This window comes from Aspergillus vadensis (genome assembly GCF_003184925.1).
Source record: "Aspergillus vadensis CBS 113365 unplaced genomic scaffold BO88scaffold_1, whole genome shotgun sequence".
NCBI classification, from domain to species: Eukaryota; Fungi; Ascomycota; class Eurotiomycetes; order Eurotiales; family Aspergillaceae; genus Aspergillus; species Aspergillus vadensis.
Window position 1 is genome coordinate 2201921 of NW_020292039.1, and position 17241 is coordinate 2219161.

The following is a 17241-nucleotide window of genomic DNA, read 5'->3' on the forward strand; positions in this document are numbered from 1 at the left end:
TATAAATGAGGGACGGGGATGACTGGTGTAAAGCCCGTTATCTCCGGGCCGGAGTGATGACATCCCCGATGTTCCGCCCATCTCGAAGTTATAGGTGGTTGTTGTTGTGGCATTTCATGAAGGCATCTATGGCTTAGTCTACATAGGTCTACGGACGCCTATTGTACGATAATCCAAGGGGTGATATTATTGGACTGGGATGCGTAGACAGCGCAGCCAGGGCCATCCCTTTTAGGGGTCTTAGCACTCAGTGACGGGAGGACTTCTCCATCTCCGATTGCCCCGTGAAACCCGGAGTCGATCTCGGCCCGTCATAACTCCGACTCCCCGACAGGAACAATTGCAGACATGTGCTCAAGGAATCAGACAACTGTAGGTGGCGGTGCATGATTGTTCTTCTGTTGGCATGGACCCCAATGGACCATCAAGTACTCCAGGGCTGCCTTCGCCTGGCGATCTGATTGCGCAGCAACGGAAAGATGCCATCCAAGCAGCGGGGCAGCCTACAGGCGACGGAGGCCTTCTCTCTCAGCTAACCAACAATCCTTTCTTCACCGCAGTAAGTTCGAGCCATGTCTGCTGCAAAGCCCAATCGCTAACAGGTAGTTTTACTCCATAGGGATTTGGTCTTGCCGGTCTGGGAGCCGGAGTCAGTCTCGCACAAAAAGGCTTCCGCCATGGCGCCGCACTCCTCCGTCGGCGCATGCTTGTCGACGTCGAAATCAGCATCAAGGACGACTCTTACCCGTGGTTCCTTCACTGGATGACACTATACCAACAATCGCAGCTTAATACGGCCCGCTCCGCTGCCAGCAGGTCTGGTTTCATGGAGTCCATACTACAGAGGCTGACCCCCGGGATGCGCCACCTCTCGATTCAAACGCAAAAAGTCGAGCACAGCAATGGGGCGATACATACACATTTCGCGCTGGTACCTGGACCCGGAAGGCATGTTTTGCGCTACAAGAACGCGTTCATCTTCGTCAACCGGATGCGAGAGTCCAAGTCCCAGGACCTACACACGGGCCGTCCGTGGGAGACCATCACTCTGACCACGCTTTATTCGCATCGACATGTGTTCGAAGACCTCTTCACTGAAGCGCATGCGTATGCGGCCAAATCTCACGAAGGCAAGACATCCATCTACAACAGCTGGGGCACCGAATGGAAGCTTTTTGGACAGCCGCGCCGGAAGCGTCCGTTGGAATCGGTGATCCTCGACGAAGGAGTCAAAGAGCGAATTGTGGAGGATGTACAGGACTTTGTGGGCAGTGGCAAATGGTATCACGACCGAGGTATCCCCTACCGCCGTGGTTATCTCCTCTACGGGCCCCCGGGAACGGGTAAGAGTTCGTTCATCCAAGCCTTGGCGGGCGAATTGGACTACGACATTGCTATTTTGAACCTCAGCGAACGGGGACTGACGGATGATCGGCTGAATCACCTTCTGACGATTGTTCCGAACCGAACCCTGGTTTTGCTCGAGGATGTAGATGCTGCGTTCTCGAATCGCCGGACTCAAACGGACGAGGATGGTTACCGTGGAGCCAATGTTACATTCTCGGGTCTTCTGAATGCTCTGGATGGCGTTGCAAGCGCCGAGGAACGGATTATCTTCCTCACCACCAACCACGTTGAACGGCTTGACGAGGCGCTAGTCCGACCGGGTCGCGTGGACATGACAGTGCGTTTGGGCGAAGTGACTCGCTATCAAGTCGGCTGCCTCTGGGACCGGTTCTACGGAGAGCTTGACCCGAGTGGTACCAATCGACAGGTCTTCCTCGATCGGCTACAGGAATTAGGGCTGATCGAGGACGAGAACGGCTTCAAGGCTGATCGGACGAAGAGCACCAGCGCTGCTGCTTTGCAGGGCTTGTTCCTGTACAACAAGGGCAATATGGAGGGAGCGATTGCTATGGCCGAGGGGTTGACATTCCGTGTTCATGATGAGGGTATGTAGTATGAGCAATTAGACTGTATGATAGACTGTGCCATGTATATTAGTTGAGTGCCAGTATATGTGAAATATGGCCAATGAATTAGCATTACAAATTCTACTCAATATGTTGTGAGCGTTTATGGGAGTCAATCTCCCTGTTATCTCTATATCGTTGGGGCTGTTCCCTTTTCGGTAACCGACTGTGCTTCACCGATAGGTGATGTTTCGAGTAAACAGAGAAATAGAGCTCATCACCTTTCGTCACCGTACCCCGCGACCACTAACCAGTCACAGTTACTGATTATTAGCTTCAGCGCTTCCCTATGCCGAATCATGATCGTTGGTATGGTCCGAAGCGCCGAGCTGAGTCCAGCCACATCGTGCCCGCTGTCCGATCCAGCGAGATGTCGAGGCTAAGCGCCGACCCAAGCAATCAGGTTTCTTCCTCTACAGTGCATATTCTTCACGCTACTGCAGCCTCTCTTGTTCGGACCCTTGCCGCCGTCGATGCACTATGCTTTGATCATTCTGGATAGATCGGGGTCCGTGCCTGCCAGCTTGGCTTGATGTTGGTGGGCGTCTATACAGGTGAGCTTATATATACACAGTATACCACCGTTGTTTCAAGGCTAAACCGAAGCACTCTTGACTTTTCCTTTCCTTTCTTAATTGATTAATAGATTTTAGCCTCAAGCACACTTTTATTTATTTTTCCAAGACTGAGAAGCAAGTCTATCACCATGAGTCAGTTCCAACTCTTCCCATCACCCTCGGATAGCAGACCATCGAAGGAATTGCCAAGAGCCCCGAAAAAGCCAGCCATAAAGACATATACAGAGATGCGACCTATGGAGGAGATACGTGACAAGAGTAGTCCTACAGAAGCTGTGATCTTCAAACTTATTCAGGATACCCATACTAGTATCAGACCGCCGCCAAAAGCCATGTCCAGGTCGAACACAGTATCCATTCCAGACACAATACGAGAGCGTGAGACGTCCAAATCTCCTCTGCGACATGACCGCCACAAGCGGCCGGCAGAGAGAGTTGGTTCTCCTTCACATTCGGTCAGATCTGCTTCACTCAAGAGCAGCTCACCCGCGGCAGCTCCGGTGGTGCCAATGAAATCTACATTCCCTCGATATAACTACGACCTTCCGATGAACCAGCAGCACTACTACCCGGAGCCTTCATTCAATTCTCACTGGGAACTACCCAGGTCTGAGACAGAGACACCACCTCCGGAGATAGATCGCGCCCTTGGACCCAAGACAGTTCCCGCCAGCGTGCTGAACTTTCCTGCCGGTGTTCTTGATCCAGTGGAGAGATATTCTACGCAGGAAGAGCTGCAGAGTCTATGGGAAATTGCTAACGGCCAACGCCCACAAAGCCTGCCTGGGACCTTTAATCTGTGTGTTGATCGGTATGTACGTTCCCTAAATTTACTATGGCAGATCTGACCCGTACAGGATCGACGCCAATACACTTTCGTTCGGAGACCCCAAATCACCGTTCTATACACTGCGAGCTACTTCAGCAAACGACATATCGATCATCCGAAAACACCCATCGAAGCAGGACAGCAGCGTCCCCGTAATGAACCTAAAACTCGAAGACAAATCTCGCCGCCAGCCTCCCTGCGATGGCCTGGTTTCAATCCTCTTCCCGCGCCTCGCCGCCATCCTAGCGATAGACCAAGCCACAGAGCTGGCAGAAGAACTCCACCTCTCCCCCATAGAGGCGACCAAAGCAGAAGGAGAAGCACTCAAGCGAGTAGCAGCTCAGGAATCCTGCAAATTGCTATGGAACCAATCGAAGCGAGTGTACGAGCTTCACCACCCCGCGCTGTGCAAGCAGCAGCCTCCCGCGCTGGTTGGTGCTGCTGGCATTCCTTTGTCGCCAGTACGCTCGAAGTATTCAGGCGTCCTACACATTACAGTTTCCAGTCTGTCCAAGGAGGGGGGATGCAGCCAACCACCCACCATTCTGGTTACTACCCCTCTGCCAACCAACGCCGTTGAGACGGGTGCCATGGCGGCTACGCCTCGCACATCCACGCTTCCACTGACAGATGCCGATGAGCCTTTGGCGTCGTTGGATCTGAGGACTATGACATTGTCGCTAGCTACGGGGTCGATTGTTTCGACCATACCGTCGTTGTATGCTGTTGACTGTCTCGTTTCTGCGCTACTGACTGTGGCGGTGTCTGATGAGTCTACAAGGCCTGTTCTTGAGGAACTCAAGCTGTATGACCAGGGGCTCTCGACTCCCCTTTTATCAAACCCTAGAGAGGAGATGATCACTACCCTAGCAGAGCGGGAAGACGCTAAAGAAGGTAGCCAGCTGTGGTCCAAGGTAACATCTCAGCCCAAATCTGATGGTCGAAAGTGGAAACAAGGGTCCAAGAAGCCAAAGGCCCAAAGATTCATAGTAGAAGAGTTCGACATGGACAAGTACGGGCGATACCAGGGCGGCTCACGGAAGGGCGAGGAGCTTCCGCGGATTACACGGGGATGCTTGCGGGTGTTGTTCTGGGGATTTAATGTGGTAGTGCACGGACTTGCGATGGTTGTCAAGGGGATTGCTTGGATGGTGGTGAACCTGACTCGATGTTGTGCCACTGATAGTCATATTTCGTAGGATGAGATGGATTATACACCTATGGTTTGAAGTAGATTGCATTCCTTGATGTCATGATACTCGCAGGGATTTTGTAGATGAAGTCAAGAGCCAAATTGTGATAAGAATTCCACTACCAGCCCCCGTCAAGCGTTAGTAGAAAGTTAATTCGAATAGATGCTGATCGGTAGAAGGGTATGGAAGATGCTGTTGGGTTTGTTGATCTCATCACAACAGGTTACTTATATCGCTAGTACTCTCTACTATCCACGCTCAATCTATACCCCCTTTCCCAACCCAAACTTCTTTAAACCCCATCAAACAGAACTCATACAATACAGAAGTCTAAATAATAATAATGATAATAATAACAGTAACACGAACCACCAAACACCAATAAATCGAAACATACCTCCCTCCCTCCCGTACCGTGTATCAAAAAAAAAAAAATATCAACATGATACATTCATACATACCCAACTCACATTCCAGACCAAACCTTCCACCACTCCATCGATCATTCGACACACAATTTTCCCCGATATCATTGCCTCAGGACTGGAATTCAAGGGATGTTGCCAGTTGCCACCCTTATACCTACCCACCTACTAAATAATTGATACTCCGTGCCTAATAAAATGTCTTAGATATATAGAGAGAGTATGAGACACGGGGTAACTTGACCTATCTCAACGACCAACAACCAGCGACCAACTCGACACCAAGAATACGACTACTGAAGAATAATAACGACAACATCAGGATGCATAAACTCCTCTTCTTATCCACCCTCTCCCTCGCTGCAGCTACATCTACCACTACTAATGGAGACTTGGGGTATTTGCAATGCGCGGTATGTATATTCCCATCACCATCACTTACCCATTCTCCCTCTTACTTATGTACATGGGACTAATACATGAATGAATGGACAATAGTCCTCCATCGCAGAAACCTACCCCCGCAGCGCAGATTGTACCTCCCCCTCGGTACTAGACTGCTTTTGCAATGCACCGTTTGATCCGTCCTCACTGGGTCGGAAGACTTTGGAGAGTTGTGCGAGTGAGGGTGTTTGTACGTCGAATCCCCCCCCTTTATATTCTATAATTATGCTAATTCAAGATGATGATAGCGCCATCCAACATCCCCGACTACGTATGCAGCGACACCGACGTCCCCATTGACGCTCGCAAGGGCAGTAGTCCCATGATGCGGGTTGATACAACCGGCTCTAGTGCCAGTACGGATGGCAATGGCAACGGTAATGGCAATAACAATGGCAATGGAAATGGCAACGGTAATGGCAACGGTAATGGCAACGGTAATGGCAACGGTAATGGTAACGGGAATGGAAACGGCAATGGAAATGGCAATGGCAACGGCAACGGCAACAGCGGCAACATATTCACACCCAAGCACTCAAACTACAAGGCCTCAAAGCGCGCATACGCACCATCCACCCCAGACCCCAACGCCGACGAGCCATCCGCGGACACCCCATCCAACCCCGACACAACGGACAACGACTCCTCAGAAGACCGCATCGAAGCGACCACCAAAACCAAAACCGAAACCAAGACCTCCGAAGCGCGCATCGAAGCACCGGCCACCATAACCGAGCATCACGGGGTGCACATGACAGACGCCACGAACCCAAACGTAGTATACAAGATGTACACGGAGACAGTGACGGACTGTGCGTGTGAGCATGCGGCCCCTACTGGCGATGCGCATGCCTCGGAGTTGAGAATGGAGAGTGGAACTGCTGCTGCTGCTCCTACTGGTACATCAGCAAGGCTGTTTGGAACGCAGGCGGCGGAGACGTCAGGGGCGGTGGTATCGTCGTCGTCGGTGGTGATGTCGATGCCTAGTGGGGTGGATGCGAGTCGGGTTGATGGGGTGAATAATGTGAATAATGGGACTGGGGCGTTGTTTGAGGGGGGTGCGAGTAGGGTAGGAGGAGGAGGGGGAGTTGGGGGATTGTTGATGGGGGTTGCGGTGGGGATTGTCGGTGTGGTTTTGGTTCTTTGATTTCTTTATTTCATGAATGTATTGGGGAAGATAGAGGGGGAAAGGGGTGGTGGATTATGTTATGAATATGAGTATGATATGTAGTATGATTTAGTGTAGTCACTCTTTATATCTGAATTGGAGCTGATACTATTAGAAACACGAAATCCTCACTGCTATTCATGCATGAATCGCCTGCTGCACCTTCGGATACAACTGCACCAACCGATAATACATCTCGGAATGATCATGCACCAGGACCTGCGGATCCCACGCCATAGCAGCAAAGATCGTTTCAATGCCACTACTCACCGGCGTCATAAAGATCTGACAGATCTGCAATCCAATGACAAACGCAAACGCCATAATGACCGCCGTGAAATCGCCTCCTTGGTTATACCCCGGGTTCGTGAACTGGAGGTACAGATATGCCAGTAGCGCACACACGTACGACACGAACACCGACCCCATCGTTATCACCGGCCCCACCAGACAATCATTGACCAGTGCATCCACGCCACGGTCCTTCATCATTTTCCACGTATCCTTGGCAGAGGGGATGTAGGCTTTTCCGTACAGGGCAATATGGCAGAAAGCGTAGCGGTTGAAGAACGTGACGAGCCAATCAAGCAAGGAGATGAAACAGCCCAGGACCCAGAACCCAATGCTGCCAATAATACTGCCTTGAGCGGCTTCCTGCTGCTGGGCGATGGAGCACGCCTGCCGGAGCATTTGGATCACGGCGAGGATGAGCGAGCCGAAGCTGATGCTGCCGAAAGAGTAGGTGGTGGCGCGCCGGAAGGCGCCGCGTGTTGCACCGTGCGGCATGCCCTGGGGTGAGTTGGCGAAGAAGTACCAGGAGCCGTAAACGCCTGCGATGGTGGTGTGCACGGTGTTCTTGAGCCATTCGCTAAACCAGTACATGGCGAAGGTGACGTAGACGACTAGACCGATAACGCGGGCGGTGCTGCAGCCGCCGGAGCCGTTGGAGCAGGCCGGGTTGACGCCGGTGCTGTCGGGCTCGTAGGCGACGTAGATGGAGACAAGCGTAACGGAGAACCAGGCGGCGAAGGCGACGGCCACTAAGCCGCCGATGGTGCTCACCAGGAACATGTGGCCGTATTGGCGCGAGACGTCGATGGAGACCTCCATCATGTAGGCTGTGAAGGGGATGCGGGGAATCCAGCTGATGAAGCAGACGATGGCGAAGACGCCGAAAATGAGGAAGACGATGCCGCCGCCATATTGTCCGCGGACGATGTAGTAGATGCCCGTGGCGAGGGCGAAGACGATGTTCAGGATGCCCGTGACCCAGATGAAGAGCTTGGAAAAGTACCGCGCACCGAGGAAGTAGGCATACGAGAAGGCGAGAGCCACGCAGAGGACGAAGATGAAGAGCACGAGGGTGTTGGTGTTGAGGGAAAAGTCGTTGGTTGCATCATAGATGCCGCCGCCACTGAAGCCTTTGTATTTCGCATAGCGATGGATAGTCACGCCGGACACGGCCACGTAGCCGAGGAAGACGGCGATGAACTGCCAGCAGTTTAGTGGTGAAGCTTTGTATAGAAGTATCGGGTTATCCTACTAAAAGTCCCGCCCAGATGTCATTGTATTTGGGTCGCTCGACTTGGAAAGCTTCGTCAAACCCATACACGGCTTGATTGTAGGTTGGTGGAGGTCCCTGAGGGGGTCCCTGAGGAGGTTTTGGTTCAGGTCCTCGATAATCGCCGCCATTGTGTTGGTTGGGTGCTGGCTGGGGAGCTTGGTTATAGTTGTAGTAGTCATATTGTTGTTGCTGCTGCGGTGGCTGAGGCTGAGGCTGATCGCCAAAGCTCTGGTTAGCGTTGTAATAGCTGGATGCCTGGCCACTCATGACTGCGTGTTGTGGATGCAGAAAAGGAGAGAATTCAGAGGTGAAAAACACCTCATTATCTGGAGTGAAAGTCAACGTCACAATCCGGGCAGGAGAGGGTTGCACTGCAGCTCGAGCGCGTCATCGAGGCGGGATCGACCGGCCGCTGTGTTGGCTTCCCACGGATCCTCAAACTTAATTCCTCTCCCTGAAGTTACCTCAAATGAGTGTAAATAATTGAAAAATTAGGAAATGTAATATGTGAATCAATGCCACTCATATCTAAGCTAATATGCAGTATGTACATGTAACATCGTCAGGCATGTCGTCAGTCCATCCGGCCTGCGCCCTGAAACCCGCGAGTCTATTAGGATTAAAGAGGTCGCAGAGTACAAATAGATAGTCCGGACCAGGTAAACGGCGGACTGACCGGTTCAAATACAATAAAGCTGCTTGGGGGTATCAATAAAAGCCAACCATCACTCCTCAGCTCCTACCGAAATGCATGGTTCCGCATGTGTCGCCACGAATCCCCGATCTTGCGCTCGATGCCTGGGATAGGTGTTCGCGATCGTCCTGGCCACTCGTCTGTCGCTGCCTGGATCTGCCCTTTGTTCCACGCCCGCGACCGCCGCATGTTCTCGTGTCGAACTGCTGCCCGTCGCGCGGCGCGCAGCTCGTCAATGCGGCCTTGTCCAACCCGATGTCGTCGCACGAAACAGTCGTCCATCAGAGTATTGGCGTCCAGCAGCTTCTTCGGCACTGTCTGCACCACCTGGAATACCTCCATTGGATCCGACACTGCCATGATCTCTCGCTCGCACGACTTGAAGATGGCCAGTGACACGCGGAAGAACGTCTTGGACCCTTCGTAGAAGAAGACATCCCACACCCGCAGTGTGGTCTCCAGGGGCAACGTCCCGATGAACACCGACATCAGCCAGTTCGTCAGCCCCAGCGTGATGTCCGGCAGCCGCGACGTCACCGTCAGCGCGGGCGCCCGCGAGCCGCCACCGAGCCCGCCAGCAATTTTGTTGTACACATGTGGCGACGTCTCCTTGAGCAGCACCATGAGAATCCACAGGTCGATGTTAGCGCCCTCCAAGCTGATCTCGTGTGTGCTTGGGAGATACACCGAGCTGATAATGTGCAGCATCCAAAACGCCTTCTCCTCCGGCATGAACAGCAGCAACAACCCCGTGATAAAGTTTAGCGACTGCGTATATCCGATCTGGGGATTGTGCACGGCGAATGCATACAGCACGCGCCGGAGCGACTGGATCATCTCTGTCTCAACCGTCACGGACTCGTGTTTCGGGTTGCTGCTTCCAGCGCCAGCGCTGGAGCCTCCGTATTGTTCGACCGATTCAGGCTTGAAGTGGATGTTATCCGGAAACGTCCGATGTAAGTCGCGTTCAATGTGTTCCTTGTCGTCATTGCTTGGGGAATCCATGGCCTGCCGGACAAGCTGGTCGTAGAGCCCGGGATTCCGGTTCAGATGCTCATACCCGCCAGCGTAGAAGAACCATGCGGCTCCTCGATACTCCGAAGGAATTCCCTTGCGCACAAACTTTTTGACTTTGTTTGATTTTGGCGGGAAGGAGATCGGATCTGTGATCGGCAGCCGATTCTGGCGGAGCAGTTCCACCCACTTGATTCGCTGGGTCGCGGCAAAGTCGGAGTATGAGCTGTTCCACGCCTCCCACTGGGCAAGCGTCACATGATGGGTAGCCTTTCGGAACCCGTAGCGATCGCGCGCGTCCGTTCCCAACAGGAGAGGCGGAGGCACCACTCCGGGCAGCACGACCTTTCTTTCTTGACGCTCGACTCCGGGTGATTTTAATGGTGTCTCAACGGGTGGCTCTTCATGTGGGACTTCCTCTCCATCATGGCGATCGCTTAGTGGCCCTCGTACAGGGGCACTCAGTTCAGGGAGCGGTGGTACAGGCGGAAGATCCTCAGTAGGATCCATATCGGGCGAATGCTCATCAGAAGTGTGACCATCATCGAGCGTATATTCCGTGGGCGGACACGGGCTCCACGGTCTTACTTTCTCGTCGTCATATATATCTGGCGTTCCAGGTTCTTCCGTCACATCACTGAAACCGTCAAGGTACATGGAAATGGCATCTTCCACACTCATGCCCCCATCTTTTTCACAAGGTCCATCGGGCGTGTCAGGGGACAGGTCGGTAATCGAACTACTCTTGGTGAGAACACTACTGCGCTCAGTTCCGCTGGCTTGCTCGATGCTGGATCGCGATGTCATGGCGGAGTTGACACTAGATCGCAGTGCATCATCTCCATGTGCGTCTGCATAGCTCCCCGGAGGCGCGACGCGAGGCAATGCCAAGCCATACGCATCATCTGGGTACCGTTCTCGTGACCGAGGGGGCCGTTGGCGTCGATTGTGCAGTTTGGAGGTAGACATGGAGATGCGCAATCCTGGTGCGCCTGGCGGAAGCTTCCGGGGCGGTGGACGATCGAACTCAGTCTCTCTGGGAGGATATCCCGGACGAGGACCTGGTGATACCGGGAATGTTGGCGTACGGAGGGCGGGCTTGCGGGGGACGAAATAGTCATCATCTCTGGGTTGAGGCGAAGGGGAGCGCCATGATGGATCAACAGCAGCCACCTGTGCAGGGTGCAGTCGCGGGGAAGGCACGGGGGGGCGCTGAGAGGGAGGAGGGCGAACGCCGTCGGCGGTCGAGGGGCGTGGAAAGGGAGGATTAAGTCTCAACGGATCTAGGCGGGGAGGGTTCGGGATCCTGCGTCGGCTGGGGATATCATGCGCGCCTGCAAGGGGCGGATATCGAAAGTCTCCATTTCCTGTGACCATGGCCACGAGATGATAGATCCCAGTTCCCGCTGGACATTGGTTGGTGAGTGTAGAATGGAAAGACGCAGTCGAGGACTGATTTCAGGGGCGGGCGGACGGGCGATAGTTGATAAGGATGGGTGAAGAGGCAAAGGGAGGCGAGTTGAAGAGGAGGAAAAAAGCAACGAGAATAGAGTAAGCGCGTAGAGAAAGACTGCAGGGCAGTGGTGAACGAGTGAAGAGACCGGTCAAGCGGTCGAGCTGCCCCGTCAGGCGCGAAGTGAAACGAGCGGATGGAAAAGAAAAGTGCAAGCCAAGTTAATAGTCGCCCCGGCAGCGCGCGATGCAGCAGTCCATCAACCGAGTCTCACGAACCTGCCAGAGGATCAATCCGAGACTTCATCTCACGACGTAAAACAAGAGCGAGAAGAGAGAGTCAGAAAAAGAGGAGGTGAACGACGACGACGAAGAATAAAAAGCGAGAGCCGAAAGGGAAAAGGGGAAAATCGCTGCGGGCCTCGATCGAGTCTAGCGCGTACGATTTCCAGCGAAGTCGTGAAGTTGAAAATTAAAATCCATCCGGTTATTACGGACCCTGTCCGGTAAGCTAAACGCCTTGCCGTGCTAATTTCACAGCTAATTTCAGGTACCGTATTCTGAATACAACTGGTTTGGTTTTTTTACTTGGTACACGATGGGTTTCAGTCTGACGCCAGGATGAGATCAGTCTCACCAACGGCGTTTGAGGTTGATGATTCTGTATATGTCTAGTGCAATCAGTCGAGGCACTTGCGCATGACCTCGGAATGTGGTGCCATGTAGAAAAAGTACGCCAATGCAGCCTGTAGACTTCACAATGGCTTTACGTTCCTCTTCACCCCGAGACGGGTTACACAACGGTTGCAGGGGCGATCTCAAAGAAGTCAGGCAGTCTGCAGAGTCTCGCGCAGTCTCAACAATTTCCATCCATCTATCATCTACAAGGTGCCTATTTCGTCGCCTTGTTGCATAGTACTTTTCAATCATGATAGGTCACTCCTACATACATGTTTCTCCATAGAAGCTGCATCCGCGGTGACGTTATGTATGGGGATGGGGGAGACGCTGGACATCTCTGTCTTATGAGCTGCGCCAACCACATCCCTCGCAGTTTGCAGTTTGGAGGGTCCGCCCCGAGCCGTCTGGAGACCGGCTGGATGCATTGCATATCTGCCGTTGGATGAAGAAGCGATCGTCCAGACAGGTTGCCTGGATGGCATAACAGTTGATGATGCTCATTTACCAACTGCCAGATAACTCCAGCAGGTCATTCCCAATGGTGGGAATTATGACGACGAACGTTGGCAACTTCCTTGGTACGGAAAGCGAAAAACCGGTTTGACACAATACGAACGTACCGGGCGGAGTCGGTTTCAGCTGCCCCTAGTCGGGTCCCACCCGCCGAAGCGCCAAGGTTCGATTCGCTCGACAGCTGCTTGCCCTTTTTGATAGTCTGTTGTCGAACAAACTGTTTTATCCCTTCTGGCTCTCTGGTTTGAGGCCCACCCAGGTTTGTTTGCCCTTCCCGAACTAAGACCGGATGCTATCTTTCCGATCTTCCCCTCCCCTCCCCCCAAACTGATGTCGAGCACGATGATTATTAACCGCCATCGCTGAGTGAGCTTGAACAGCATTATTCCGTCACATGATTCTAGCGGGGATCGATCGTCCCGTGATGCTGCCGTGCCCCACCACTTCCTACTGCTTCGGGAACTTTTCCCTAAACCCAATTTGATTAAGTTTGATGCTTCAAGGCACCATGGATATTGCTTCACTTTATTCTCTACTACCGAAAGGCAACCAGCTTTAGTGCCATTGGCCACTGTCGAACCATTCGGGTCATATCTGATGTATCGCTTATCATCTGCAGGTTAGGACTCATTCTTATGATATGAGTCGCTGGGGTGGATAACTCGCATGCATGGCTTAACTTAGTTCACCAAAATTTGGACTGTCAGAAACTCTAAAGCTAGATAGCATCCCTTGAGAGAGATTGCGCTGTCCCGGAAATCCAATGTACCTCAGCTCCGCCGCTTCGTCCTTATATGGAGCAACATGCGAAAGCGAAATTGATTCTATTAATACGAACGGAACCCAAGGATGCGCTTGATGATCCCTTATCGGAAATCAGCACCGCAATTCCTAGTGCGCCCACATTGGGATAATGCCGCCAACTGGTGGGTCTCCTGCGCGTCATGGCGATGACGAACGTGTTCTCGCACAGAAAATATAGTAGATAGTCGGGGCCCCAGAGGGCAGTATATTTGATTGCTCTTTTTTGCTCCCTTCGGCTCTTGACTGTGCCGCTTTGTGGCGACCGAAAGGGATGATGCCAAGTTCCCCTTCTATTAAGATTACCAGTGGGCTTGACCGTCGGACTTCCTAAGAGCGCCTTGCATGCAGGATCCAGCGCAGGATCTTATTCCCGACGAAAAGTCATCTCACTTCACCCTTCCATCTGACAGTTAACTGTACACTATGCTACTCGCGTCACTTTCACGTTCATCCCTTTCTGTCGTACGAACCATGCATTGACCACCTCCCACTCAGCTTCCGGATCATTCATTTCAACCTGTAACAGCCACCCGTCAGCCAGAGATCGCAAATCACCAGAAAAAGAGGTGATGGCAGTGCACATACCTTGTATGCCAAGAGCAACGATGGTATCAGCTTATATATCTCCAACAGACTGATGTTCTTCCCAATGCAGGTTCGGGGGCCGGCCCCAAACGTCAGCGTTGCCCCTAGCATATTCTGCCTTCGTATCTGAAACTCCGCTTCTGATTCATCGTTACCCCGCAGCCAACGCTCAGGGACGAACCTGTCAACCTCTTTGCCAAAAATAGCGTGGCGATGGATTATCCACGGATTGACTCCAACAACAGTCCCAGCGGGGAGGAAGGGGCCGTTTGGCAATTGGAGGCCTTCTGCGGGGACTACCCTCTCCAAGAGGAGTCGTACGGGTGGATGCAGACGAAGAGCCTCCTTGATAACGGCGTCGAGATATGGAAGTTCCTGACTTTGTTTCCATGATACAGGAACGGTAATTTTCCCAGCTTGGAGGGCGCTATGCAATTCCTCCTGCAGCTTGCTCAATACCCTGGGGTTCTTCAACGTATAGTATAGGATCGCTCGGAGAGAGATAGCAGTGGTATCAGAGCCTGCATTCACATTGCTGACTGTGTAGGAAAATACCTGGGCGTCGTCGACCACATCAGGGTGAATAGATTTCGCCTCCAAGAAGCGGGTCAAGAAGTCTTTCTGACGTCCAGGGAAATCATCTCGCTTACTGCCATCCTGAGACAGCCGTTCATGCAAGCGGTCGCGGGCGAAACGAGCAACAGCTCCAGTAGACCCGCCCCGAATAAGCTGCCAGAGAGGGTTCTTGACAAAGACATAATCTAGCCAGGGCATTTGACCAATCTATAAACGACGGCCTGTTAGAATGAGAAACAAAATTGTTGGCATGCAACCCACCGTTCCCGCATAATCGAACGACTTCTCCAACGACTTAATGATACCTTCAACATCACGACCCTGCTGCAAGAACCCAAGTTGTTTGCTGAACGTCATCTCACCAATGACATCGAACGCATCTGCCCATGTCAGCTTACTTCCTACAACCAGTGCCCAAAATATATGCCTTACAATACTGCAACCACGTCGAAATATCCAACACATTCCCCTTCGCTGCAAACCCATCCAACCGCGCAAAGAACGTCCGTATCGTACTGTCCACAAACGGCTCGAACTCGGCAACCGTACTCATCGAATAAGCCCCCGACACGGGTCGTTTAATCCTAGCATGAAAGTCCTCGTCAAGGGACGTAAACAGTGTTTTAGTCGGCTTTCCCTTTGCAAGTTGTTGCTGGACACGGTAGAATGCGGTCTATGCATGCATGGTTTATTAGCATATCAACACAAACATACTTCGTACCCCCAAACATTTCTTTTTAGAAATAGTAATGAATGGATAATGATAAAAATACCTTCTTATACCCCCTATTCACCCCATAAATCACCTTCAACGCCTCCACATTCCACACACTAACGACCTTCGGTCCCAGCCGCACATACTCGCCATGCTCCTGATGCAGCCGATAATGTGTGATCTCCGCTTTGCCTCGCGCTACATCTACAAACCGCCATAGATTGGTGAGTTTGGCGAGGAATGGGCCCGGGATGCGCGATACCCCGGGCGTGAAGTAATTCCGGGTGAGGTGGATGATGAGGATTGTCAGTAGGATGGAGGGGATGTGTTGGGAGAGGTATGCGATTGTGGTGGTGAGGAGGGCCATAATGATAGCAATGATAACAGGTTGAGGGATGTGCTAGTAGTAGAATACTATGAGAATGGGAGAGTTGTGAGACATGATTTTATTTAGGTATTGGAATCCCCGCATGAGAGCGGAACGAGTCCCGTTATCTGGGAACTGGTTGCCGAGGATGAGTTATCGTCTATTAAAATAGTAGTGGTTTTTGGTATTGGAGGATGAGTTGGTTATACACGTGTTGTAGAGTATAACGGGTGTATTAATCTACGGTGTGCGGGGAAGCCTGTGGCGAGAGAGAGAGAGAGAGAGAGAAAGTAAGGTGGATATCCGCACCACTGCAGCATATGCATGGTTAGTTGGTCTTGCATTTTGAATGATATTCTGCATATTTCGGCCGGAAGTAAGATGCCGATTGTGTGTGTTTTAATGCCGCTCTCAATATGCATATAGTATCTATTATGATGATTTCATGTCCTTTATTCCACAAACAATTCATGCTAACGAAGTTTCATCTCATGCAGTCGTGATGCTCAGACATGTTCATATCATATATATATCTAGCCAAGCCGAAACATTCATGTCTTTTTGGTCCCTGTTCCCTGTGTTTATCCCGTCATTTCATATCACTCTTAGCTCGCAGACCCGCCTCAAGGTATCTAAACAGTTGCTAAACCGATAGCAGGCAGCAGCGGCTCACTAAAGAGTGGCATACTTGCGTGTCCACTCCTTCGCGACCTCCTCGTACCGACTGTGGTCATTCTTGAATTGCTCTGCAATCCGTCCCTCGACAGCATCATCGGGCATCGGTTCCGCTAGCAATTGACGCGCGAACTGCAGTACCGCCAGGATTTTGGAGCTAGGTTTCCACTCGTCTGCGCGAAGCATGCCCAGACACATGCTTCCCTTATCATCGTTGGTCACGTTGGGGTGGTATATCTTCGTTTTGAAGGAGACAGTAGGGGGTTTGAAGGGATATTCGGTGGGGAGGGAGAGGTTGAGTAGGAATTTGCCGTTCTACGTATGATACGGTTCTGAGTGTTAGTGAGGGTTCCTATGGCCTCCTTGGCGTCGATGACAGGTAGGAAAGACTCACCTGGTAAGGAGATTTCTCAGGCCCATCCATATATACGTTCCATGTGTAAAGGTTGGATTCGTCGGCCAACTTCACCACGATGCCCTCCGGGGGAGACTCGACAAGCTCGGCGAGCTCCTGTGAGTCATGCGTTAGTCAATTGTGCTCTCTTTTTGCACCCTGGTAGATGTGGCGCAGATTATGAAGAAAAGATTCTCTGTTCTGCTCACCTTAGCTATCCGTTTCTGACTTCCCATGATGTGTGTCTGTTTGCGATAGAACCTGACAAGTGTTTGTCGGTGTGGAAAGAAGAGCGGGGTAAGATGTTGAGGGGACACGGTCGGGGACGGCGGCGGAGAGGGGTTATTGCAAGACGTGAAACCGAAGCATCAACTGTGGAGTGAATATGGCCCAGGTCTCTCAAAGGCTGACTACTTATCAGTGACAGGGCAAATGAGTCGTGGCGGAGCAAGTGCCGATGGAAGGGGGAGCTGTGCTGGTCGGGAAACCCCGAAGCTCTTTGGCAATTGATTAGCGGGGCGGGTCAGGCGGGGCGGAGGATCGGCTGGTCGCAGTGGAAGACGTCAGCGTCAATGTCCTTTCCACTTAGTTATTTAC

General features: G+C 52.1%; 6 protein-coding genes across 6 annotated transcripts; 3 read left to right on the top strand and 3 right to left on the bottom strand.

The window, feature by feature from the left end:
* The first annotated feature begins 9 nt into the window (after positions 1 to 9).
* On the top strand, positions 10 to 2073 carry BO88DRAFT_355450 (bifunctional AAA family ATPase chaperone/translocase BCS1). Its single transcript, XM_025703704.1, has 2 exons — positions 10 to 559; positions 620 to 2073. The coding sequence occupies exons 1-2, from the start codon at positions 407 to 409 to the stop codon at positions 1958 to 1960; spliced, it is 1494 nt and encodes a 497-aa protein (XP_025568576.1). The 5' UTR covers positions 10 to 406; the 3' UTR covers positions 1961 to 2073.
* Positions 2074 to 2679: 606 nt separating this feature from the next.
* BO88DRAFT_460477 (uncharacterized protein) lies at positions 2680 to 4667 on the top strand (the record flags this gene model as incomplete). Its single annotated transcript, XM_025711114.1, has 2 exons — positions 2680 to 3362; positions 3409 to 4667. 2 exons carry the CDS (start codon positions 2680 to 2682, stop codon positions 4577 to 4579), a joined length of 1854 nt encoding a protein of 617 aa, XP_025568577.1. The 3' UTR covers positions 4580 to 4667.
* A 554-nt stretch (positions 4668 to 5221) lies between these two features.
* BO88DRAFT_483797 (extracellular serine rich protein) lies at positions 5222 to 6589 on the top strand (the record flags this gene model as incomplete). The annotated part of the gene is made up of 3 exons (XM_025712243.1): positions 5222 to 5411; positions 5497 to 5632; positions 5691 to 6589. Exons 1-3 carry the CDS (start codon positions 5322 to 5324, stop codon positions 6587 to 6589), a joined length of 1125 nt encoding a protein of 374 aa, XP_025568578.1. The 5' UTR covers positions 5222 to 5321.
* Positions 6590 to 6748: 159 nt separating this feature from the next.
* BO88DRAFT_328340 (DUF580-domain-containing protein) lies at positions 6749 to 10851 on the bottom strand (the record flags this gene model as incomplete). The annotated part of the gene is made up of 4 exons (XM_025702554.1): positions 6749 to 8101; positions 8154 to 8500; positions 8726 to 8784; positions 8918 to 10851. 4 exons carry the CDS (start codon positions 10849 to 10851, stop codon positions 6749 to 6751), a joined length of 3693 nt encoding a protein of 1230 aa, XP_025568579.1.
* A 2902-nt stretch (positions 10852 to 13753) lies between these two features.
* Positions 13754 to 15575, bottom strand: BO88DRAFT_421136 (cytochrome P450; the record flags this gene model as incomplete). The annotated part of the gene is made up of 5 exons (XM_025708487.1): positions 13754 to 13849; positions 13918 to 14700; positions 14755 to 14873; positions 14926 to 15166; positions 15300 to 15575. 5 exons carry the CDS (start codon positions 15573 to 15575, stop codon positions 13754 to 13756), a joined length of 1515 nt encoding a protein of 504 aa, XP_025568580.1.
* Positions 15576 to 15915: 340 nt separating this feature from the next.
* BO88DRAFT_440159 (putative ubiquitin conjugating enzyme (UbcB)) lies at positions 15916 to 17120 on the bottom strand. Its single transcript, XM_025709764.1, has 3 exons — positions 16854 to 17120; positions 16645 to 16761; positions 15916 to 16565 (listed from the first exon to the last, which is right to left on the bottom strand). The coding sequence occupies exons 1-3, from the start codon at positions 16878 to 16880 to the stop codon at positions 16248 to 16250; spliced, it is 462 nt and encodes a 153-aa protein (XP_025568581.1). The 5' UTR covers positions 16881 to 17120; the 3' UTR covers positions 15916 to 16247.
* Positions 17121 to 17241: the final 121 nt, after the last annotated feature.

Excerpts from the sequence above, each read along its gene's own strand:
- BO88DRAFT_440159 (XM_025709764.1), bottom strand. The coding sequence starts at position 16,880 with ATGGGAAGTCAGAAACGGATAGCTAAG. Across the intron at positions 16,762-16,853 it reads GTCAGAAACGGATAGCTAAG|GAGCTCGCCGAGCTTGTCGA; the intron begins GTGAGCAGAACA and ends CATGACTCACAG. Across the intron at positions 16,566-16,644 it reads CTGAGAAATCTCCTTACCAG|AACGGCAAATTCCTACTCAA; the intron begins GTGAGTCTTTCC and ends TATCATACGTAG.
- BO88DRAFT_355450 (XM_025703704.1), top strand. The coding sequence starts at position 407 with ATGGACCCCAATGGACCATCAAGTACTCCAGGGCTGCCTTCGCCTGGC. Across the intron at positions 560-619 it reads ACAATCCTTTCTTCACCGCA|GGATTTGGTCTTGCCGGTCT; the intron begins GTAAGTTCGAGC and ends TTTACTCCATAG.